Genomic DNA, 26781 nt, shown 5'->3' with positions numbered 1-26781 from the left:
GTTAGAGCAATTAAATGCAATATTTGAAATAACCCTTCTGGCTCTATAACAGTAAATAAGGAAAACAGAACATATCTAGGTGCATATGTGACAGCAGTTCATCAAGCAGAAATATCTAAAGGCATCCTGCAGTGTTAAAAAGTAACAGAAACAGATAGTATAAGCTGTTGTACTAAAGAATTAGGTATTAAAGTACAATGCACAGCATACCTTGAATGCAAAAATGTATATGAGGATAATTACACACCAGAGGAGACAAAAAGCTGCTGTGGGATTTGAAAAATTTAAATCATATATTTTCTTTTCCCTTTCATAAAAAGTTGTCTTACTTCTTAGCACTTCTATAAATATTTCCTGAGTCAATTGTCTATATTTTAATTTCTCTCTCCCTGTCTTTTCCTAGCTTGACAATTCAAAAAGCATTTTTATACTTTTCATTAAAACTTATGCACCAATTCGTCTAGTTTTCATAAAAAATTCTCATATCTATATGACTTTTCCATAATTTAATAATCTTCTTCATGTAGTTCCTTTTCATTAAGTCTCTTATCACCCTTCCCAATTCTTAGATATCCTTCCTTCTCTTGCACTTCTAACCATATAGCTAAATGATCTGAAAAAGTCATTACTTTTATTCCTTTTTGCACAATTTATACATTTATATAGATTTCCACTTTTCATTACCTCATATACATTCCTAACATCACTTCCTTCTTTCTTTTTTCTTAAGTCACAAAGTCCCCTACTAATATTATGCCCATACTAACACCTACAAAATTTAGAATGTTTTTAATTATCTTTCTTTCTTTGTAACATATACATAAAGGGTAATCATTTTGTACACATCTTTTTTTCTACCTTAAATCTATCACTGTTATTCTTTCCAATTTTCTACCATGATGTCTAAAATGTTTATATTTTCCTGACATAACACACCTATTCCTGAGCATGAATCTTTTACCACACTCCAAATAATATTTCCACCTCATAACACTTCAGTTTATAACCTTTCCTCTTCTGTTAACACTCTCGTATCTTCTGATATAATTATATGCATATCAAGTGTTGCACACCATTCCAATATGCCTATTCATCTTTTAATATCCTTTATAGAATTGACATTTACTACTAAGCTCTTCAGCCTCCTTTTAGAAAATAAGATTAGCTCCTTCCACTTTTATCCTTTACCTTTTTTATTTTCTTGCACAATTATACTTGTAAATTTCCTTTTTCTCTCCTTCACCCCTTTCCTTATAGAATTTTGTTCCCCCTGTTAGTTTACATATTCTTCTTCACTCATATCTTGCACCAATACTTCTCTTTCATTTATTTATTTATTACCACTGTTACTTCTTTATTATTTTCATGTCTAGTAATTGGTCCTTCATCTTCCTTTTCTATATCTTTTTTTGGTTCCCCTTCAGAAGGTTGAACGGCTGAAATCTCAAAATGCATATGGCCGAAAGTCATATGCTTGAATTTCAGAAGCTCGACCTTTTGAAAGGGAAAGAAAAAAATAACAATGAAACACAGAACAATGTTTCTGCAGGGGGGAAAGCCTCCCTGCACCCCCACACCCCCGCTACTTATTTATTCTAACTCCGAGATCACACTACAGCACAGAAAGGGAAATCTCACGTTCTGTGCTGTATGCCAATTCCCATTCAGAAGGTCGAGCTTCTGAAATTTCGAGCATATGGTCTCGACCATATGCATTTCGAGATTTCTGCCATTTGACCTTCTGAAGGGGAACCCTTTTTTATATTACATAAATAAAAAGTAATCTCCATGGTATCTCCGTAGTCTCAAAACAACCCACTAAACAAGTATAGTGGGTCCAAAAACAAAAAGATGAAAGCGATCTTTGTTAACAATAGATATGAAAATAGAATATGATTTTTACAATGGATTTTTTACACGCAAAGTGTATATGTATATATTTATATATATTTTTTGATTGCCAAATGGACTAAGGTTGATATATTTCCAGCCATGTAGTATATTGTCTTGGATAAAATCACATAACATCACAGACTTAATAATCTACTTAATCATCTGGTTAAATAACAGGTACCACATCATTATACATTTTATTTAAAAGTTCATAAGGGTTATATTATTATGACAGCTAGGACAGGACCAGCTCGAATGTCACACTGATAGGGGAAGGAATGTGAATTTAACATGTGTACCATTAACACTTTGTTTTACAGCACGATAAACCACTCCCTTGCCTGATAAAAAAATATATATATATTTAGAAAGCTTGTGAGGAAACTCTTACTCCATTTTTGATTTACTTGGCTTGCTTGTCTGTGTACTTATTAAAGGATTTTCGACTGTAAACAGACTGCCTGCTTTGTTTGGATTACTTTTGAATACTTAGTAATTCTGTACAATTATATATTTTTTATTATTTTTTTTTTTTTTACTTAAGACGAGTTTAAGTTCACTACTTCTACTACTATTGTCTGATCTGATTAATATACAGTGATTAACTACAGATATATGGACTAAAATCTTCCACACAGAGAAGTTTCTTACACTGTTTTGTTTTTATATCACATACAGATTCCTGTATCTGTTCTTGTTCTATAGTTTCTGTATTTTCTTCACAATCCATCCATACGTGCTCAGTTTGCCCACAGTTTTACATATCATATCACATTTCTTAGCTTCATGCCCTGGCTTACCACAAATAAAACATTTCCATTTATTACAGTTGCTAATCAAATGATTGTCCTTTCCACAAAAAAGTATGTTTTCAGTTGTCCTCTATATCAAACAAATACTCTGTTACCATCTACATTTATCCCACTTGAAATATGTAGAACATTTTCATTTTCCATTTTCAAAATTACCCCACATTCTCAAATACCCAGTCCATAAACCTCTATCATCATGTATTTTTGTTGTGTCCATGACTTCTTTACATAACGTCTTTTTCTTTTTCAATCTCCCTTCTAAATTGCACAAAAAATATTTTTTTAGTTTCTCTATGAAAAGCTTGCACCACATAAGAATTCCAAGGATTACATTTCTTTTTTAACTCACACTGTTCTACAAATTTTTCCATGTACTGTCCAGTCTCAAATAAAATGTAACAGTATGCTTCTTTATTAATATAAATGAAAGCTCTTTCCTCTTTAGGTGGAATATCCAATGGTGCAATAATAGTGTCCCAAATCTCATACTGTTTGAGACCTTTTCTTCTTTACTACCTAACCTTATCACAAACTTTTATTTGCCATCTCTTTCACTTTTTCCATTCACCTATCTACTTATTTTACTGTCTGCGCATGCAATATTTTCTTTAATGCAATCTCCACCACCTCTTCCTCCTGCATCTTCTCCATGATTTCACTCCACGAAGCTGCTACCTCACCTTCTGGTTCACTCTGATCCACCATTGCTTTTAAATATACATAATACACATTTGTGCCAAATCTTCTTCCCTAAGAAGACTTTATTGGAAGATGTCATATGAATCCAATATTGATTCAACCGTGATCTTATCTGGTGCTCCACACTGCTCTTGAGAAGACTTGATGGTCTTCAACCTCTCCCGGCACACCACTCCTTCTATATCATGTTCCGCCACATACCTCTGCTCATCCGACATCACTTTTCCGCTCCACATCTCATTTCTTTCATCGACCTTCAAAGATTTGCTTTCCCTTTGTGAATCTACAACATCTCTACTATCAAAGAACTCCATTCTATCTCCCTTCTTCTCTGAGCCACCTATGTGCTTGGACCAGAAGCAGGAAGTGTCACACTCAATAGCATCCCTTTATGCAAAAGAGTAAAGGTTCTTTATTAATTATAAACTTATATACAGTATTTGCATCATATAGATTAAATACATTATTTACAATTGATTAAATCTTACATTACAACATAATACAACCTTCATATATTTCAATTATTCTACTCCTCTTTTTTCCACAACCAGAAATGTACCGTCTTCAAAATTTTAGATAATACCCATTTCTCATTATATTTGTCTTTCATTCCATCCCACCCATACAATACAGAATATTTTTTTATCAATTTCCTTCACTTCTTTTTTCCTTTTGTTAGCATAGAACCAATATTCTGTCATATTCATGTTTATATCATTTACAGTTTTAAAATAATCCAATATAGTAATTTCACGTAATTTTTCCCATGATTTTCTCACTCTTGTGCAATTTAAAAACACATGTTCTGCTTCGTCAACATCCCCACAATAGTTACATGCTCTCTCCTGCATCTTTTTCTAGGGCATATTTGCTTTAACTGGCAGTTTACCTGTTGTCAGTCTCCACATGAAATCTTTGCATTCATACATCTTTTTATTCCATATAAACCTTGTTTTAATTGCATTTCTTTTTTCAGTTTCTAAATTTCAAAAGGGATAAATTTGACATGTTCACTCATTATATCTGCATACTATTCATTTCTGTTCTTTTCTACATTTTCAATCTTCAACTTATTTCCATAATAATAACTTAATCTGATATTCTGTAATATCATCATCTATATTCTTCTTCTTCCATCTTTCCCATATCTTAATATTTCCTAAATATCTTTAATTTGAGTTTCATTATATCATTTACTATATTTCTATTTTATTCTTTTAATCCTATCAACATTTTATATATATTCAAAGAAGCTGCACGGACTATAGGATTGATTAACCCCTAGTCCTCCTTCTTCTTCCTTGACATACAAAAGTCATCTCCTTACAGGCTTTAGTCTTGATCCCCATTAAATGAAAATATAATCAACAACAATTCTTTTTTCATACTTAGATGGGACCATATATATACTTGCTAAGTAGGCTATCTTACCTAAAATAATAGAATTTATTAAATATGCTTTTTTCTTATATGACAATCTATATGATCTCCAAAATATACATATTTCTTTCAACATTTGTACAAGTCTTTCCCATTGCATTTCTCTCTTCATGTTTATCCCAAATGGTATTCTCAAGATATCTACTGTATCTCTTCTTCATTAAAGTAAATACCTTCTAATTCACCCAAAAATCCAATTCCTATACTTTTCTTTATTAATACTTTAGCCAATCATATTTAAATTCTTATCTAATTTTCTAATTTCTTGTTTCATCCATTTCTTATTTTAAGTAATTAAAACTATATCATTTGCATAAATAAGAATAATTTGGATGTACATTCCCTCTATCATCCTACACCATGCCATTTTTAATTCTCTATTCATTTAATTTACAATCACATTCATAACTAATGCAAATAATATACTATTGCTGGACAACGCTGTCTTATCCCACACTCTATTCTTATTTAATATTATTGTTATATCATTATTCTCATATATTGATCTTATAACTTTTATTAATTTATCAATTATATTATAATCTGTTAATATACTCCATAATTCCTTGTATTGTATTCAACAAATGCTTTACTCACATCTCCTACCATTATTTAGTTTCCACCTTTTTATTTATATCATCTATCACCTCTCTTAATATCCATAATAAATTCTGACTGGATGGAAAATACAATAAATTTAAAAGAACTTGAAAATTCTATCAATAAGTGGCTTTCCTGGAAAAGCTCACCCAGACTCTGCCACAGCTTGCTGTGAGGGAAAGGTTAGTTTGCTTTTGAGTTCTTGTATTTTGTATTACTTTATTGCCTTTTTCTATTTTGTATACAGTGATTAGTTTTCTTTACACTGCGTTTTATTTGTATTCTGCTTTTAATTGCATACTAAGACTTGAAAAGAGACCACAGCTCTATCTCTTGTGAGTCAGACAGATTTTTCTCACTCTCCAACCCTGTTACTGTTGTGTTCTTAAACACCACTGCCTTTCTACTTGCCAGCACTGTATGTTAATTTGACCATATATATATATATATATTGGAGGGTTGTAATCATACACTCCGACTTTGATACAGAAAACAGATATTTTTGGAATATGTACTCAGAGTCCTGTGAAGGTTTGGCAAGCTTCTTTTCACCGATCTCCTTCAATTAGCCCTTCTCCTGCTTCCTTGATAACTTGACAGCTCCTTCAATTCCATCCTCCTTAGATGACAAAAGACTTTTGGATTCTGCTACCTTCTAAATATTCCCCTCTTACTTCTGCTGTTCACCATAACACTTCCTCAATGCCTCCATCTTCCTTACAGTTTATCTGAGATCCCCACACCCTCAGAAGAGAAACCAGAAGTGTGGCAATGAGTAACATTACCATATGCTCCAAAAACAGTGGGGGAAGTTCACTGATGCCCTGGTCAAATTTCCCCTACAAGTATAAATACCACCTTGGGTCTTCTCTGAAAAGATAATACTAGCCTAGAGGGAATAACCCAGTCAACAAAGGATAAATAAAACAAATAAAGAATACAAAAATAAATGTTTGAAGTAGTCCACACCTATGTGTAGGGAACAATATTATACAGACTCTGATAATATGGCACTGCAAACTGAAGTCCTTACACAAGGCAGACCTATACTTAAAAAAATGTTAAACAAGCCACCAGCACAACTACAGAGAATTTTTCTGGCTTTACAGAAGTCTGATCTTCAAATACAATATAGACCAGAGACGTTTATGCACATTACAGACATTATTAGTAGAAAGCATATCAAGTATTGTAAAGAGAATTTCTAGGGGAAGAGTGATTCAATCATTTCAATCATTGGTAATGCACCTACCAATGACTGTTAAATGTCTTTAAGATCTAGAAACTAGTACTAGGAATTATGAAAGGATGACTGAATAGTGCAAAGTAATTACTTTCACATCTTAAGCTACATTTTCCTTTCAGACTTGAACAATCATGTATCAAACTGCTTACATCAAAGGTGACAAAGTGCTTATTCCAATTCAGTTGTGAAATATGTTACTGGAAATGCATATATATCATCTAAGTATGTCAAACTGCAAGGAAAAACATATGACATAATGGACTGGTATAATAAGGGCAATATTTCACTACATCTATCCTCATAGTTTGCACAGTGTAAGGCCTTTCCAAGTAGATGTCATTGTTGATGTCTAGTTGGCATACCCCTGTCTGCCTTGACAATAAGAAAGCCAGAAAGCCAGAATGAAATGAAAATGACAATGGTTTATGGTTCCTACTCTCCCTTACCTATTTTATTTGTTTTATTAATAAAAGATCTGCCAACTCCCATTAATTTATTAAAGGCTACAATACTTTGTTTTCCTAATAACTGGCACATAGCCTGTAATGTAACAGAGCCATCCTGAAAATTCTGCAGAACAGGTATATGCCAACTAGAACCCCCCAAAAAAAAGTAATCGGGAGTAGGTATATTAAAACACTGCCCTAATATGTCCTCAGAGATCAAGTAACTGTTACAAGAGTGTTGAGTGCGCCATGTTTAGAATTACAGCAAACAGAGATGTAAAATCTTAACTGTAAATGAAATTCCTTCATGAAGTTAGGCACTAATTTGCTCTGATATAACAATTTCAACTTTCTTGTGTGCATTGTTGCCTACTCAAAATATCCTCAAGTAGCTCATTCAGAGGAAACAACTAAATATTTAGTAATTGCTATACTGAATTCCATTTATTGACATAGTATATCAGACAAGTAGGGTCTGATAATGGTTTGCAAACTGCTTGTTAGGAATTACAGTCTTTAAAAAAAAGGGAACGGGAATTCAGACAAAGAACATCCAGACCTTCATGCCTAAAATTAAATGGTCAAGTAAAAACAAAGATCCAGCTGTGATGACTCTGAGTAGACTGACTACCTTTACAGTCTTTGGGACCCTCACCAAGCTATGCTTCCCGCAGCACCTCCTGATACCAGAAAGCAGACAATCAGTATTGGAAGCGTGGCAGAGAAGGCAGCAGAAGCAAAAGCAGTTGTGACAAAATAGCCAGAGGACTTTCAGTTTTGTAGGAAGAGAGTGAACAATGGTTGTAACTTAAAATTTAGGTCATAAGTCTCAGTTACAAGTTACAGCAATTGTTTACATTAGGACATACTACCATACTTTGTGTAGGTGTCGGTGCAGCTGACCTGCTTGATATCCCAGTGGGTAGTCAGTTAAGTGTTTTGCACATTTATTAATTGTTATTATAAATTTAAATACTTTTGTTTTTCAACATTAAAACACTTAAGGTTAAAGTATAAAAAAATTGGAACTCTAATGTTAGGCATTATAAACTTAATATTAGTTAAAGATGGCTAAGCACATCTAGAAATACAGCTGCCCCCCCACACTATACACAGTTCTAAGTGCAGCACTGCTTTGCAGTCTTTTTTGGGGGTGCAGGGGACATAAGCACCCTCCCCCCATAGACGTTGCTCTGTTTTTTTTTAATATGATTTGCTTAAAAACAACAAGTGAAAAATAGGTTTGACATTATAAAGTTGGCTGACATTTCACTGGGGGTGGCACATGCTACTGTACATCCTGGTGTGTCGTAAAATAAACAATCACCTAAGTTACTATTATTACTCATCATATCCAACCAAGATGTCATATTGTTCCAGGGCATGATATACAACTCCACAAAACAAATCACATACATTTGTCCAGGTTGCCAGAAATGGTTCCAGGAAAATTGTCAGATGGTAATAATTAGGACTTGTCAACGATCATTGTGACGTATTCTTCAGAAACAGTGGCTTTAGCTGCCAAAACTTGTCCACATGCTAATCTGAAGTTTATGTTGGCTCTGATTCAATCTGCAAACATTAAAGCTGCTAGCAGGATTGGTAACGGTTATATTCAGAGCAAATCTAACTTTTCACGGTGGTTGTAATTACAGAAGTTTTGGCAGCTTAGAAAAAAAAATAAATGAAAAGAGAAAAAAGCTCATGGGTATCAAGACTAATTGTTTAATAATATTGTTGCCTACAGTATTATTTTACTTAGTGCAAGCACATGGTGCAGTTATCTATAGTCATAGTTTATAAACTTATATTTTATACAATAGTACAGTGTCAAATATTAAAAATACAGTGGGCATTTTAAGCTTCATTAAAAGAGAGCTGACGCTAGGTTTGTCAGTATTACTTTTGATATGACCACGCTGGGGCATCAATTTGGAGTAAAATATTGAAGTAGAAATATTTTACTGTGTTCTTGGATGTTTACTGCCTCCATGTCTTATCCTGAACTTTTAACTCACCAAGTACTTTATCAAGCAGATCTAATAAACATTTTTTAAATTTCTGGTCAAAATTTAATGTCATCTGGTAATACTAAAAGTAACCCTAAAAAGGAGAGACAAAAGTAAAAACATGACAGCAGAGTGGGATAGTTGAAGTGTGCTGGTCCCATAACCCAGAGGTTGATGGATCAAAGCTATCCTCTACTATGGAAAGCATAGACAGCTTTATGAGAGGGCTTGGCATAATGGTTAAGATCTTTACCTCACAGGTAAAAGATACAGGGTTTGATTCTGACCTCTGGTTGTTGGCTAAACATGTAATAGTCTGCAGACAGATAGCCTAGTATTTAGGGGAGGTTGGCATAATGGTTAAGGTGTTTACTTTATAGACACGGGGTGCAGGGTTGAATTTTCACATAGGGTAATTGTCTAGGCTTAAAATGGCCCACAACAGCAGCTAGCCAAGTATGGATCTATGAACCTTTAAATAATAAAAAATAGCTGACAGGTAATGATTTCATATACCCTAAACGTAAACTGTCAATGCAATGAGGTTGTAATGGCAAAGGAAAACAAAGAGAAAAGCTGAGGAGGTCTGAACAGATGGACAAAAACAAAATGGCTGCTAAGATTTTCACTGTATATTAACTAATGTACATCTTCTATCTTACTTGAATGCTGCTATAAACAGCATAATACATAAGGAACTAAAATTATTTCTGTTAGGTAAATTACTTTATTGAAAACTGAATAAAAAATATTTTCCAGTATTCTTCCACGGACATGGCTGCACTGATGATATGCATTTTGATACTGGCAAGGAAAATATATTTTTTATTTGCAAGGCAACAGGCAAAATAAAGTACAGTTGTGTACACTTACCATAAATGTAGAAGTTCGATTGTATTCACTGTTGCAGTCATTACATTTGGGTTATCTGCTTGCAGGTAGCCCTCAGTCGGCCTGATTAACAAAGTCTTGGGTCCTGCATCGGTTGCTGTCCCTTCTTTCATGACGTCAGGGGTATAAAACATGCAGCCGATGCCATTACATCAGTTTTTCTTGCCCCAGATGTCAGGTGCTCCCCTAATGGGAAGCAATTAAAATAAAAGTACAATGATATACCTCCAACAAAAAAGCAAATACACCAAAAAGTCTTTTAAGCATATTAAAGGAAAGTAGAGGTATAGCCAAAAGAAGTTAGGGGGCTGGAGGGAGGGTAACCAGGACTGCAACAGTAAATACACTCGAACATCTACATTTATGGTAAGTGTACACAACTGTACTATGTTATTTGTGTTTCACTGTTGCAGTCATTACATTTGGGTAGATTCCCAAAGTTATGGTTGGGAGGAGGAATTTAGATAACATTAGGACCAGCTATACGGTCCTGCAAGACTGCAGTGGCAAAGCCAGCTCTGGATTTAGAGAAAATTGGCAAATGATAATGCTTGGTGAAAGTATGTACAGAACTCCAGGTAGCAGCTTCTAGGATGTCCCTGGTAGGGATGCATCTGAGAAAGGCTGTAGAGGTAGATGCTGCCCTGGTGGTGTGTGGTCTGATTCCCTGGGGGATAGGTTTTCCATGGTGCTTACAGCAGAAATAAATGCAATGGCCTATCCATTTAGAAATGGTTTGTTCTGAAATAGCCTTCCCCTCTGCCCCTGCAGCAAATGCCACCAGCAGTTGTTCAGATTTCCTTTGAGGTCTAGTCCTGTCCAAGTAGAATCTAAGTTGTCTGTGCACATCTAAGGAATGAAGTATCCATTCCCCTTTGTTCTGTGGATTGGGAAAGAAGGTTGGCAAATGAATGGACTGATTAAGAGCCACACTGGATACCACCTTGGGCATGAAGGATGGATTGGTTCTGAGGGACACCCTGTCCGCATAAAAGATGATGAAAGGCTCCACTGCCTTAAGGGCCTGTAATTCAGATAACCTTCTAGCTGAAGTAATTGCTAAAAGGAAAACTGTTTTCCAAGAAATAAATTTTAAGTCTGCAGTAGCAGCTGGCTCGAAAGTAGGTAGAGTGAGTTTCTCCAAAACAGAGTTAAGGTCCCAGGCTGGGGTTGGAGTTCTCCTGGGTGGTCTCAAATTTTTGGCCCCTCTGAGGAACTCCAATTCCAAACAAAGCCTCTGCAAGTAAGGCGTCTGCAGGGTCCTAAATCACTATGTAAACCAAAAATATGACCAGCAGACGGTTTAGACAGAATAACAGTTAATTACATAAATATAGTGTACCAAACAGACCGGTTTCGGCTTGTATATTATAAAGCCTTCATCAGTGAAGGCTTTATAGTATACAAGCCGAAACCGGTTTGTTTGGTACACTATATTTATGTAATTAACTGCCATCTCTGTCTGTTCCACCGCTGCTGGTCATATTTTTGTTTTACCAGTGTCTGAAGGCCTGTGTTATAATGAGCTGAAATGGCTGAGTCATGGATTTTTATGGAGGAAAAAACAGTCTTTGTGAAGCATCTCAGTTAAGTATTGTAAAATCTGAGGTAAAATGGGCACTGCTGTCTGCTTTGATTGAGATTACATACAGTTACAGAATCTTTTTTTTTTTTCCAGTTCCAGAGATTTTCTGAGACAACAGGGAAGGAGTCTGAGAACCGTGACACACTGCGCGGGAGGGGTACCAATCATCCTTGGTTTGTCCTGTTTGATTTTAGTAGTACTTTGGAGAGCAGAGCAGAGGGGGGAGGGATAGACTGATAGGTTTTTCAGCTGAGAAGACAGAGCATGGCAAACAGGTCTATATCTGGGCCCCCATTTTCTTGTCAACATGTTGAAAATCCTTGGTTCCAGTTTCCACTGCAGGGTCCATCCATAGTTTTTCTGTGTGTATCTGCCAGTGTATTTAATTTTCCTGGCAGGAATTGAGCTTGTAGGTGTGCTGCACTAGCAGATGGGGTAAGAATGTGTACTCTCTGCTTGTTTTATGTACCACATAAGTGGTGTGTGTTGTCCGCCTTACCATATTGTCCTGCATTCTGTACAGCTTGCCCTGAATGCACTTCCCTGCCAGGTGAGCCCCCCCATGCATAGTCTGAAGCATCTGTAGTTAGGGTTTGGGCGGCAGGGGGTGGTGTGAAAGGTAGTCCCTTGTTTTTGTGGCAGGCCTTGACCCAGGTATGATCTGAATCATTGCTTTTACATCCTGAGAATGTTGATACCATAGGCTTTTTAGATACCACTGTAGTTTCCTCATATGCAGTCTTGCATATGGAATTAGAAGAAAGCAGGAAGCCGTGAACCCCAGGCTTGCATTTATTTTGTCTTGGCAGATAGCAGGGTCTTGTGCACTTGTTTTGAAGTAGGTTGTCAAATTAATTTGTTTCTCTGGTGGGAGGTAAGCTATCTGGGAAGTTGTATTCAAGCTTGCTCCCAGGAATATAATTTGTTGACATTTTCATTTATGGTGTACCCCAGACAAGTTAGAACCCTTTCTACAAAGGCCAGATGATTCAAAAGTATGTCCTGGCTTTCTGCCTGAATTACACAATCGTCCAGGTATGGGTATATTTGAATATTTCTTTGCCTGAAAAATGCAATAACTGGAGCTAGGCACTTTGTGAATATCCCTGACACAGTAGATAAGCCAAAGGGCAGTGCAGAGAACTGGATAAGTGCAGAGTTAGCTGCTTTTGAAGCATAGGCTTTCCTGCAAGATGATTGGGATGGGCAGGCATGCTTTTAAATCTAGTATTGCCAATTAACCAGGCATCTTGCCTAGCATAGGAAGCAATTGGGTAAGAGTCAGCATCTTGAATTTTGAATTTCCAAAAAGGTTTGCAGGACAGGACGCCATGAATTGTCTTTTTTCTGGTACTAGAAAAAAGTCTCGAGTAGAAAACCTTGTCCTCTCCTCTTCTGATACCTTTGAATTCCCCACTGCCCACTGACTTGGGAGTAGGCCCGCCACCCGCTTTGTGTTGGCAACGTGGAAATGAAATCTCTGTCCCTGGGACACACAACATTAAACCCATTTGTCCTGGGGCAATCTTTCCAAAGGGGCAGCCAATTGATAAGTGGAAATTTTAAAAGAAGTCATTGAGATAGTTTACCATAGGGGGAGTCTTATTACTCCCAGATTTGAGGTGAGGCCCCCCCCACTACTTTCTCCTGTGTCCCTTGACTGAAACCTGGTGTTTTTTTTGCTCTGTGATTGGCCCTGGAGAGAAGAGGAAGGGGCTGGGAAGGACCAATTCTTAGAGGGCCAGTGCACTAAATCTAGGAGGCTGAACTTGTAAGAAATCTTTAACAGTTTGCATTGAGAACTTCCTCAGCCTTGTTGCCAAACAGGCAGTCCTGATTTAAGGAGCATAAGATTGCTCCTTAGCCAAGCATGCCTTCTGAGCACAGACCCAGTAACAGCAGCCCTGTAAGAGGCCCCTAATGATCAAAACCACATCGCAGTATGTTTTCCGACTTGTTCAGCAGAATGCATTAAATCCTGTAATTCTTTACAATCCAATAACATGTTGCTGATACTTTAACATATGAAACTGGCAGTTTAAGTGTAAACCTTCTTACCCCATCTATCCAGTGCCCTGGAGTCTCTATCAGAAGGGGTATTTTTTTAGCAGTAGAAGCCTTAATGCCCTTGCCCCCCCCTGGAAAACTCTCTGGATCCAATACTGGTTTTCTGGGGAGTAGGAGGCAAGGAAAAGGGCAAAACTAGATTTCAAAAGCACATCAACAGTGTCTAGCACATGGAGGAGCTAAAAAAGCCTATGTTGAGTAGAGGTAGGAAAAAGAAACTCTCTTTTGAAATAGAAAATCCTCTGGAGGGGAAAGAGAGAAATGAGTCCTCTGCATCAGAATCCTCATAAGTAAATAAGGACAAATCCAAAAAAAAAAACTGGTGGGAAGAGAAGATTCATCTTCAGTTTCAGGCCTCTTAGGAGAAAGGAGGGGGTTTGGACTACCCCTAGATTAGAGATAGAGTCTTTTCTTCTTCATTTGTTTTGTTTTTTTAGGCATAGAGGCCTGAGCATGTGGCCTGGGTGTCGGTTTTTTAGGCATGGTTCGAGATTTAGGCCTAAGAGAAGAGGGAGGTGTTGGTTTAATATGCAAGCCCGTAGGCCTGAATACACCCTCAGCAGCCGCTGCCTGCACAGTGGCTCCAGACCCATCCAAGGTAGAGACATCCGCAGGTTCCATAGTTGAAGCATCTCGTGGCATACTGGACTCCGAATGTGTCTCAGTAGAGGTCTGCAAATCAGAAGTAGTGGGTATGAGGGGCTGCAAAAACACCTCACTGAGTACCGGCGAACTGGCGACTGGCTTAGAAGAAGTGTCATCAGCAGTTTTGGATCTCGGTGGCCTGTCTCTGTCTTTATCTTTGCGTTTTTTCAGAATCCGGTTAGTCGGATGGCTAACCGATGACATTTCTGGATAATTAAACCTAGAACCGAAATATTTAGAGGCGAAAATATATCGACGGCGGATAGTGCCCTGATTAAATAAAGCACAAAACCGACAGCAAGGTATGTTGTGGTCAGGGCCTAGGCAAGGAATACAGTATGAATGAAAATCTTTATGAGGTATTTGCTTTCCACAAGTAATGCAATTATTAACTTTTACTGACATTGGTAAGGAGCAAGAAAAAGTTTCCCCAATGGGGTACTTAGCTTTTAGTTGAAGACTTTGGTTCTGAAACTTGAAAACAAAAATTTCAGGAGTCGGCCGACCGGCACTTGTGAACTGCTTCTGCTTCGGGCACTGCACGGCAAGAAAGACTGATGTAATGGCTTCGGTTGCATGTTTTATAACCTTGACGACCTGACGTCATGGAAGAAGGGACAGCAACCGATGCAGGGCACAAGACTTTCTTAATCAGGCCGAATGAGGGCTACCTGCAAGCAGATAACCCAAATGTAATGACTGCAACAGTGAAACACGAAGAACATCAGACTGGCATGAGATCTGAGAGGCATGTAAAAAACTGGAAAATGCTAGTTTTGTAAAGGACTGAGTATTGAGCCAAAAGTCATGCAATGTACATGTGAAGAAAGTGTGATTTTCAGCTTCTAAATGGATGTCTGAATGTCACGTTACTGTTTAAAATAAGAACATGTAGTAATATGTGCTGCATTCCTTTGTTAACAGAAGCAAATAAAGCTCAAATCCTACTCCTCCCAGAAATATATCTATATAAATAAATTATTTCTGTAAAGCATAAAAATGATCTCAATATAACCACAGTGCTTAACAAGATGCAGAAGTAGATGGTTTGGCCAAGTTTGAAGTACCGTGTATTAGTAATACTTCCAAACTACAATCTTCAACTTCCAAACTACAATCTTCAACTTCCAAACTACAATCTTCAACTTCCAAACTACAATCTTCAACTTCCAAACTACAATCTTCAACTTCCAAAGTACAATCTTCAACTTCCAAAGTACAATCTTCAACTTCCAAACTACAATCTTCAACTTCCAAACTACAATCTTCAACTTCCAAAGTACAATCTTCAACTTCCAAAGTATATATCTTCAACTTCCAAAGTACAATCTTCAACTTCCAAACTACAATCTTCAACTTCCAAAGTACAATCTTCAACTTCCAAACTACAATCTTCAACTTCCAAAGTACAATCTTCAACTTCCAAACTACAATCTTCAACTTCCAAAGTACAATCTTCAAGAAAAAATGAAGTGAAATAATTAGTCAAAGGAAAGTAACACAGATTTTCCATTAATTAGAACAAGGGATAAACCGAAGGACTAGGACTATTTGTGGCTTCATATATATATATATATATATGGTGGTGCTGATTGACTTTACAGTTTCTAAAATGACTCCATCATGACATTTTTCCTCCAAAGAAGTAGACAAGAAAAAGTGGCGTGTAGAATTAGGTTACAAAGGTTCAAGAATCACCTGAGAAACTACTTTTGTCAGAAAAAAAGCAGCAGAATCATGGAACAACAATTCCCTTAGAAGCTGTGTCAGTGACAAGAAACTCAAGAATGATAAGCAGCGATTCAAAGGACTGAAATGCACGCTTCTTAAGTAACGTAATGTTGTCTACAAAAATGTAATTTCATCGCCATTTTTTTCTGGTACACCTATAAGTGACTACGATCAAACTTCTCAAGCATCAAGTGCTTGAAACACCAGATACCACAGAACAGAATGCTAATCATTGTTTTGCACAGGAAGTCACTGCTGACTGGCGATGTTTTCTTTGTTTTGTTATTTTCTTCCTTCTTCATGCTTTCATGCCTGCGGATTTGGTGTATATTTATCTATCTATATCTATATATATATATATATATATATATATATATATATGAGTTTATGACACTTAGCTATATACTCATATAATTAACATATAAATGATCAACAAAAACAGGTCAATCGTAAAAAATTTGAAAAAAAAAAGTCTTTTTTTAGGGGAGCAAGCCCCAGTGCACTCCACCCACTGCTAACTGTAAATACCAACTCTGACAATGAGCTATGGTAGGGAAAGGCAAACTCTCTGATCACCACTATTAGCGAAACAAAGCCAGCCATGTTTGATCAGCTGAGATAATTTTTATTTTCAGTATGATGATTGCACCATTCTACCATCTCAGTGGCACTCATACATACAAAGAACTATGTCAGAAGATTGTTCAGAAAGTGGGACTTCATACGGTTGATACCATATGAGTGACTTTCTGAAAAGTTGAACGAAACAAAACAAAAATCTGAGTTCACCCCTCCTGCAAATTATATATGCCAACTCGAGATTGCACTACAGAGGAAAAAAGGGTAAATTCCCCATTCCCCACTGTACCATGACCTCCGTACAAATGCTTTGACTTTTTGAAAAGTTGATCATATAGTCTAGACTATATCAACTTTGACTTTCTGAACTGTTAACCTTCTAAATAAAGCCTATGTATATGTAAGCTTAGAGAAAAAAAATGTGTTCAGCATTTTTGTTCAGTGGCATATAGCAGTTCAACTTTTCATACCGAATCCATTTTTTTCCTCATTAGTGCTGAATTCCTGTGGTGTATTGTAGTGACATCTATAAAAATAAATTATTGATCGGCTTATACTGTTACTTTATTCGAAGTGGTCTAGTAGCTTATGTAATGTTCTAAATTTCACTTTTATGATCACTTAATGCTACCCAGCAAAATATGAAACGATTGTTTGTTTGTGTCTTTTGGCTTTTCCCGGTTAGGGGTCGCCACAGCGGAACTCCGCTAATGACTGGCAGTAGAGTTTTACGTACTGGCTTGCCGGGCCTAACGCACAACCTTCAACGAAGGAATGACCGTTCATGCATTTCGCCACACAGAAGACGCTCTAACTGAGAATCGAATGGGCAACGTCTAACTGTGAGGCGACAACGCTACCGCAGCACCACCACCGCAGTCCAAAATATGAAACGATAAATACACATTTATTCCTGGCAGCTACCATTTAACGATTATTTTTAACTCTCTTTGAAAATGGATTATATATTAGCTACATTGTATAATGTAGCTATATATGATTAATACTATAAACCATGCTCTCACCTCCCTTCTACAATTTCTGTGACACCTTCAGGTCTAAAAGGACAAGTTCCTATAACAGAGTAAAATACATTGTATGTTGAACTCAATCTAGAAATTTTCAGATTTCAGATGATGGGCTATGAAACATTAGACTAACTCCTGGCTATTATGGGAATGACTGTTTTATGCTGAGTAAGTCTATATTTTGTCAGTTTTTGGTTTTCAGTATGTTCCCAAATGACATAGGAATAGGGTATGAATATTTGACCACAACACTGAAATAAGCGCTTAGAGGGTTAATTAAATGAACTGCTAATTAAATGAACAACTAATAAATTTAAATTTTTGGCCCTAGCATCAAGCATCAAAGTTTCTATATTGCATACTATGTGACTGAGAAAGCCATTTAACCAAACTAGGACTCATAAGTTGTTCCTGAAGACAGGTGCTTGCATCTACTGGGTATTATCTTGTTAACAAGTCCATATGTTGTAACTATTATTAATTGAATTTGATTTTATTATTTATATTTGATAGTCTTATTTTTAATTTTTTTTCATGAATCCCTCAATGTCCTGCCTTCTCTGTATCTACTTGATGGCTCTTGTATTTACACTGCCATCCAATTCATTACACTAAAGGTGACAGCAAGGCATTCTTGAGACCAATAACCCATTTGTTCTGGCCTGAGGAGCCTAATTAGCCATTTAATTCCCCCTACTGGTAAACATCAGATGACAATTAGTAGGCCCACTTCCAAGCATGGCTCTCTACCTATCAGGGACTAACCTCAACAGAATCAGGGGCACTTTTAAAATATTAGTACTATTAACTTGAGACATCGGCAGTGAACAAGAATGTGAATTATCATGCATTTTCTGAACTAAAAGATGTCTATAACTCTAATTATTATCATTATTTATTAAGTGTAATTCACCTTCTTTTCTCCAAAGGTCACCAGTTTTAGGGGGGATTAGATTAACACAGACAGAGCTTAAATTTGAGTCAAAATCAATCAGAGAACCCCCTGATAAAAAAGCATATGGAGGTTGGCATAAGCTTAAGGTCTTAACCTTACAGATACAAGGTACAGGGTTTGATTCTAACCTGTAGTTATTGTCTAGGTGTGTAGTATGATTGGCAGAATGATAGTCTAGCATTTGCCTATGAACCTATAATCAGGGACAGTTGAGAGGTACACTTCCAAGACCAGCAGAGTTACCTACCCTCTTCCATTGAGTGAACCTGCAGTACTCCCCTTGAGAGTCACATGATGTTGGCTGCATGACGACTATGTAAACCATAACAGCATGTATTTGGCAGGCTCAAAGCTTTAGGTGAAATCCCCAGTGCTTCCACTATGTGTCATCCAAGAAGTGAGCCAGAGATGCCCCTCCCCAGAATGGCTGAGCCACTTCCCTCCCATCCTCCCAGCTCAGCCTCTCCAGTTTCAGTGCTTTTAATCAAGCATGGGTGATCTAGGCCACAGTCAGACCTTTGTTTCTCTTTGCCATGAGGCTGGGACTGGACTTTGTTTCATTTTGAACATTATATGCTGAGTGTATATATAAAAACTGTATTGCACTACAACAAGAAGTTATGTACTCACCGTAACGTTCAATGTATGTAGTCCATCTTGCCTCACATTCTTACTCATGGGTTCGGAGCTGAATATCGGCTCCTACTTGGCCAATTTTTTTACTAGCTCGAAGTCTCTCATTGGCTGGGCCAAGCAGGTATCCCATGCTGCCCTGCTCCATAACCCCAGATCTAGTTTGCTGCGAAACCACAAACACACCCCATGCACAACAACAAAACTTACAATGTAGAACTACCGAGGAGGTAAGAAAAAACAACTAGTATTGAAGGGTACTCTAGTACCAATCCTAACCTCCAGATCCTCCAGGAAGGGGGCAGCTGGGAGGGTACGTAAGAATGTGAGGCGAGATGGACTACATACATCGAACATTATGGTGAGTACATAACTTCTTGATGTTATGTAGTCCAATCTCGCCTAAATTCTTACTCATGGGACAGCGTCCCCAGCACCTCTAACCTGGGAGGTGCAAAGGAAGATACTCCTGAGGACTGTGGAACCAAAGGATGCCCGACCCCTAGAGGCCACGTCCAGTTTGTAATGAGTAACAAAGGTATGGGGAAGCCCACGTGGCTGCAGCACAAATATCATCCAAGGATACTCTGGCATGGTATGCTATTGATGCCGAAACAGCTCTAGTAGAGTGAGCCTTGACAGGGAATGGTAGAGTTTTTCCTGCTGAAGAATAAATAAAGGAAATACAATTAGCAATCCACCTGGAAATGGTAACCTTGGAAATAGAGGATCTCACTCTATTTTCTGAAAAGGAAACAAACAATTGGTCAGACTTTCGTAGATGTTTGGTCCTGTGTAGATAGAATCGCAATTGCCTGTGCACATCCAGTTAATGAAATCTAAACTCTGACTTGTCCGAAAATTGAGGGAAGAACAGTGGGAGCTGAATAGACTGGTTGAGATTAATAGTGGATGTAACTTTAGGGAGAAAGGATGGGTTAGGTCAAAGAGAGACTCTGTCCTTATGAAAAATTAAATACGGGGATTTAATGAAGAGGGCTTGAATCTCTGACACTCGTCTGGCTGATGTAATGGCTATTAGGAAAGCCGTTTTCCAAGACAAAAACTTTAACTCGCAGGTGGCAGCCGGTTCAAAAGGTGGGGAGGTAAGGGCTTGCAAAACCAGGTTTAAATCCCAAGGCATAATAGTTTCAGAAATAGGAGGCTAGAGTAAAAAGATGCCCTTTAAAAAGGCCTTACAGAGTTTGTGAGACATAAGGGAAGGCTCATAGGAGGTATGAAAGCTAGAAATAGCCGCCAACTGTACTTTAATAGTGGCAGGAGCAGAACTCTGCTGAAAGAGCATGGACAAGAACTCCAAAACTGCAGGAATTGGGGCTGTGTAGGGGTTGATTCCTTGTGCATGAGCCCAAATAGAAAATCTCTTCCATTTGCTGGAATAAATCTTCCTAGTCGAAGACTTATGAGAGGACGATAAAATGTGTATTACCTCAGGTGAAAAATGATGAAGCCTGACTAGCGACGGAAGTGGAGTAGCCAGGCTGTCAACCTGATGGTCCGCAGAGAGGGGTGGAACTGTCCCGACATGTGTGTCAGTAGGTCTGGGACTGGATCTAGAATCCAAGGAGTGTCTACCGCGAATGGATGGAGAAAGGAGAACCAGACTTGGCGAGGCCAGTGTGGGGCAATTAGAATCATCTTGCTTCCCTTGGAGAGGGCTTTCTGAATCACTCTTGGTAACAGAGGAAACGGAGGGAAAGCATAGAGCAGACCGGAGGGCCAATCGTGGACTAGAGAGTCCCTGGGTGATTCCCTCTGTGGGGGGATCAGGGTTAAGTAATTGCTGCATTTGGCATTGAGGGGATTGGCAAAAAGGTTGCAGCAAGGCTGACCCCACCTGTTGAATATCTGTTCCACAACCCGAGGGTTCAGGGACCACTCGTAAGGCATGAGAATAGCTCTGCTCAGCCTGTCTGCTATCACATTGGCCTTCCCCAGAATGTGCATTGCCACTAGGAACCGTTGGGAAGATACTGCCCACTGCCACACTCACATAGCCTCTCTGCACAGGGGGTAAGATCTGGTTCCTCCCTGTTTGTTTTGGTACCATACCACGGACATGTTGTCCGAATACATCGTGGTTGTCCCAAGAGGGAGAAAGCTCTGAAGTGCCTGCAATGCCAAAAGCACTGCTCTCATCTCTAGGACATTGATGTGCAGATGTACCTCATGAACTCACCACGTGCCTTGGACCGTCCTGCCAAGATAATACCCCCCCACCCCATCTGGGAGGCGTCTGTGGTCACGGTGGCGACAGATGACGGAGGAACAAACTGTTTCTCCTCAACCAGATTGGTGGAACATAGCCACCAACTGAGATCCTGTTTGCATCAGTCTGTGAGCAGGATCAGGTGAGAAAGGGGGAGTTTCTGAAAGGACCATTGGGCAAAAAGAAGCCATTGAAGAAGCCTCATATGTAATCTGGCTAGAGGCACTAGCATAATGGTGGCTGCCATGGTGCCCAAAAGCTGAAGAACCCATCTCGCTTGTACTTTCCTGAGGGGTAATAGTGCGTGAACCTGATACTGTAATATTGTGATCCTTTGATGTGGCAAAAAGGCCCGCATTTGGATGGTGTCTAGCTCTGCGTCTATATATGTGACATGCTGTGAGGGCAGCAATGCAGACTTTTCCAAATTCAACGTTAGTCCAAGTCGCTGACAGAGGGTAATGGTGGCGTCCCTGGCTTGGAAGAGTAGATGCCTGGTGGGAGCGGTGAGGAGCCAGTCGTCCAGATAAGGAAACACCTGGAATCCTTGACATCTCAGGTGAGCTGTCACCACCGCCAAACACTTGGTGAACACCCTGGGGGCTGTGGTGAGACCAAAGGGCAGGGCACAAAACTGAAAATGGCTGGCTCCCAGCCAGAAGCGTAGGTGACTCCTGGATGCCCTGTCCATTTTGATATGATAGTAAGCATCCTTGAGATCGATGGAGCACATCCATACTTCTTTTTTCAGCAACGGAAAAATGGACTGAAGGGTGACCATTTGAAACTTGGACTTTTGAACGTAGTGGTTTAATCAGCTGAGATCTAGAATGGGTCTCAGGTCCCCTGTTTTTTTTGGCACCAAAAAGAATCTTGAGTAAGTCCCTAATCCAATCTGGTCTGAGGGGACAGGTTGGATGACTCCTTTCTTTAGCAGCTTTGAAACCTCTAAGGCTGCGTGATCCCCTTGACTGGGTGGAACGTCCGGGATTTTTCTGACTGGGGGAGGGTCTGACGAAAGGGGTATGGCATAACCTCCGGAAACTATTCGTAACACCCATCAATCCTGGGTGATGTTTCCCAGGCTTCCAGGTATAACGATATGCGGCCCCCGACTGGCTCCAGAGAAGCACAGTTGGGCAACACATCAGGAACGATGGCAGGAAGAACTGCAAAAGGAATCACGGTCTCCCGTGTTGCGGGGGCCTCCTCTGCCTCTAGGACGGTGTCTTCCTGAATAACCTCCCCCACCTCTGCCTCTGGAGGGGGAATCACCTTGTGCGGCAGGGAAAAACTTCTGTGACTTCTTGAACCACATCTTCCCACCTCTCTGAGCCTTGGGGTAAGGCCTAGAGGGGAGGGAAAAACGGACCCCTATGGCAGACAGGGTCTTTCCCTTTTGCTCGCATCTGGTGAGGGTGTCTTTCACTTTGGTCCCAAAGTGCGAGGACCCATCAAAAGGAGCATCAGTGAAGGAAGACTTGAAGGCCTCCGCGAAATGACACAGGCGCAACCAGGCTTGCCTCCTGAGTGCTACTCCTGAACTGGCTGCCCTACCCACCCCCTTGGCTGTATACGATATGAGCCTCATGGACGAGTTGACAATAGAATTTAGGGTAGACACCTGGGCGTTAACTGTGGGTGCCAATGCCTCAGGAACGTTACCCGCTAGAGTATCTCCTAACTCCTTGAGGAGATCTCTCTGGAGCCAAGTGAAATGGCAAAGGTAGTTCAATGACCATAAGGTGAAGGTTGCTGATGAAAGGGTACGCTTCCCGTACCTGTCCATAGTCCTAGACTCCTTGTTAGGAGGATGGATGGAGGAAGATGTCTCGGCTACTTCCTTCTGTGTGGCTGCAGCCACCACCATGGCATCTACAGAAACTGCTTTAGACAAAAATTCTTTCCCTGGGGCAGCAGAAAGGAACTTATTGGCCCTTCTGGGTACAGGTTCCACCGTATCAGGATTCTCCCACACCCTCCGACAGATTGAATCCAACAATTCGACGAAGGGTGGAGACACCCAGGAGGTGGTGGGTTGAGCTCCAAAGGCCTTGAGGAATACCAACTCCTCCTCGGAGGGGGGGGTTTTGGAGGGCCAGTCACCCCTCTGTGTCCAAATCTCCAGGATGTCGGAGAAAGAGACATCATCAGAGGACGACTTGGGGGACCCCTCCGACTCCTCGAGGTCGGTATCAGAAGTGACAGACTCATCCTGGGAGTCTATGTGCTTCCTCTTGCACATCTTCTTTCTGGGGGCCACAGACTCTGAGGGATCCTCAGAAAGTTGGGGACCACTCATGGGGGTATCCCCAGAGTTTTGGGCTCTGCCATCTACAGATAGGGGGGCGTCAGGGGCTCTAGCCAGGGTGGAAAGGGACAGAATGACCGATCTGGGTGGTGTAACTGATGATTTGGCCAGTGCGCTCCGCATGGCTTCAAAGGCCGGTCCCCCCGAATCCGAGGACCGACGGACCTCCGAGGCCATGATTGGAGTTGGGGTCCCCCGAGCCGATGCACCGAGAGCGAGGCTCGGAACCGATGGGTGTCCCAAAACATCCCCCTCAGGCCCTACCGAGAAAACCCCAGTGCCAAAACCTGTGGAAGGAGCCAACAGGGTCGGAACCGACGTCGGCACCGATAAACCTTTAAGGGGTATCGGAGCTGGTGCAAGAACATCACTCAGAGTGGAGCACTCCAGCTCCAAAGACAAGGAAGCGCTCGGAGGAGGAACCATCGACACAACCAATGGGACAGGCTCTGGAGCCGACTGGGCCGGAGCCGAAAATAATTTAGCCAACACCGGCGACTGCAGGAGCCTCTGCACCACCCTATCAACATCCAAATCAGAAAGCCTGGAGGATTTGGAGGACAGGGATGGAGAATGGGATCTCCTGTCAGGAGAACCATGCCTAACACTGGGAGATTGGCTCCGAATTGGTTCCAGTAAAATCGAAGCCGAAGCCGATTCCAGTACCACAGATACCTCCTGTGGCCCCGAGGACATAGGAGCCAAGGAGGCAGAATCAAGTTTTGAAAGTTTCTCTGGTGGCTCCGAAGAAACAGACGGAGCCGGAGATCTTTTCTTCGACTTAGAAGCCTTAGGCTTGGCCTGAGAATCAGAGGCTGAGTCCAAAGACTCCTCAAACGAAGGTTTCAAGAGACCCTTCAATATTAATTTATTTTTCCTCTCCTGAAGCACCCTCGGACTGAAGGCATGACAGAAGCTGCAAGACTCTTGCAAATGAATTGCACCTAAGCAATAAACACATACAGAATCTCCATCCGTGATGAACATCTTGTAACCACACTTGGCACATTTTTTGAAACCAGAAGGTTTATGTTTCTTCTGCTCTTTAGACATCTTGAAAAAAAAACAGACTAGGAAAAACACAGCAAGGCGGGAAACAGTAAACACTCTACCACAACCAAGAACCTCTAAGTAAAATGGTTCGCTAAGGCACACACACAAACCACAAGAGCTTAGTTAGGCAACAGACAAACTTTAGCAACTACAACACACAGAAAGAAGGACTAGGTCCTCTAACTCAAATGGGCCTAGCCCACCGGAAATTAGGGACACCAACTACAGACAAGAAAACACACAAAAATAATCCACAATAAGCAAAATAGCTATTAAAATAGCTTTGGGGTTGAAAACAGCAAATTTCTTGAGAGAAAGTGAAAAACTAAAGGTACTTAGCCAAAGCCAAGTGAGACCACATCCTAGCTACATGAGCGGCAAATGAGATCTGGGGTTATGGAGCAGGGCAGCATGGGATACCTGCTTGGCCCAGCCAATGAGAGACTTCGAGCTAGTAAAAAAATTGCCCGGAACCCGTGAGTAAGAATGTAGGCGAGATTGGACTACATAACATCTGATGTTTTCCATGTTTTGATGTGATGTGTTAGCCTGGAAAAGACTACATATCCACCGAGAAGGACAGAAATGATAAATAAATAAGCTGATACTTAAAATTCTGACTGGATGTCGAGTTCTGTAAACCACAGGCCCCTCAAAATAAGGCACTACATAGTGTATTCAAGTTGGGACTTGTGACATGACATACTGCCACACTTGTGACATGACATACTGACACTCTTCTGTTTCATTTGCTAGCAGCAGTTTTTGCCATAGATGCAGTGATTGCATTGAGACTAAACTGCTGTCCATCTTTTCTGTCTGAATCACTTAAATGAACTGAAACTTTGCATTTTTGTAACTCTGCACCTTAATGCACTTTCATCCTCTTTAAGAAAATGCTACAGTTAATGATGTCAATCTCTGTCAAGTTTTATAACAAGTTTACTATTTAAGTAAAAACAAATCATGAAACAATTACGTAAAGCAAAACATTTACCTCTTTGTAGCCAAACCTTTCACTCTGCGCTTGATGACGAAGTTTACTACAAAATAAAACAGAGAAAAAACAATAAGCGTACTCATTACTTCTTACATGAACTTGCTTTTCAAGCACTGCTAGTGACAATAAATAAAAAAAGAAGCAAAATAAAAATAAAAATCCTGTGATGCAGACTTGTATAACACACACACACACACACACACACACACACACACACACACACACACACACACACACACACACACACACACACACACACACACACACACACACACACACACACACACACACACAAACACACACACACACACACACACACACACACACACACACACACACACACACACACATACACACACACACACACACACACACACACACACACACACACACACACACACACACACACAGACACACACAGACACACACACACACACACACACACACACACACACACACACATATACACACATACACATGCGCACACACACACACACACACACACACACACACACACACACACACACACACACACACACACACACACACACACACACACACACGCACACACAGACACACACACACACACACACACACACACACACACACACACACACACACACACACACACACACACACACACACACAAAGACACACACACACGCATGCACGCACACACACACAGACACACACACCTGTTTTACTAGAGTCAAGTAATCAATGGATGATTTTATAACTCTTTAAGAATAGTTGATTTACAAGCTGTACACTGGGGTTTCCCACAGGAAATTATTGCTGTAGCTGCTTCTCTTGCAACTCTAACAATGACTCATTGTTTTTTCACCTTTTTTTTCTTTTCTCTGGGACTGTGTAACCATGGAGTTGATATATAGTAAAGAGGTAAGGGGACGGTGATGGGTTTATC

General features: G+C 39.9%; 2 protein-coding genes across 3 annotated transcripts in view; both read right to left on the bottom strand.

Moving 5' to 3' along the window:
- Positions 1-26781, bottom strand: part of MAK16 (MAK16 homolog) — a 1440501-nt gene that overhangs the window by 561357 nt on the left and 852363 nt on the right. The window lies entirely within an intron of this gene.
- Positions 1-26781, bottom strand: part of RNF122 (ring finger protein 122) — a 493201-nt gene that overhangs the window by 85412 nt on the left and 381008 nt on the right. For both annotated transcript variants that reach the window (XM_044083009.1, XM_044083010.1), the window contains exon 3: positions 25854-25899. In XM_044083009.1, the coding sequence (XP_043938944.1) occupies positions 25854-25899 (46 nt within the window). The remainder of the gene's footprint in view (positions 1-25853; positions 25900-26781) is intronic.

This window comes from Protopterus annectens, chromosome 9.part0, assembly GCF_019279795.1.
Source record: "Protopterus annectens isolate FY-2018-M chromosome 9.part0, PAN1.0, whole genome shotgun sequence".
Lineage (NCBI taxonomy): Eukaryota > Metazoa > Chordata > Ceratodontiformes > Protopteridae > Protopterus > Protopterus annectens.
This window is presented reverse-complemented; position numbering and strand designations above follow the sequence as displayed.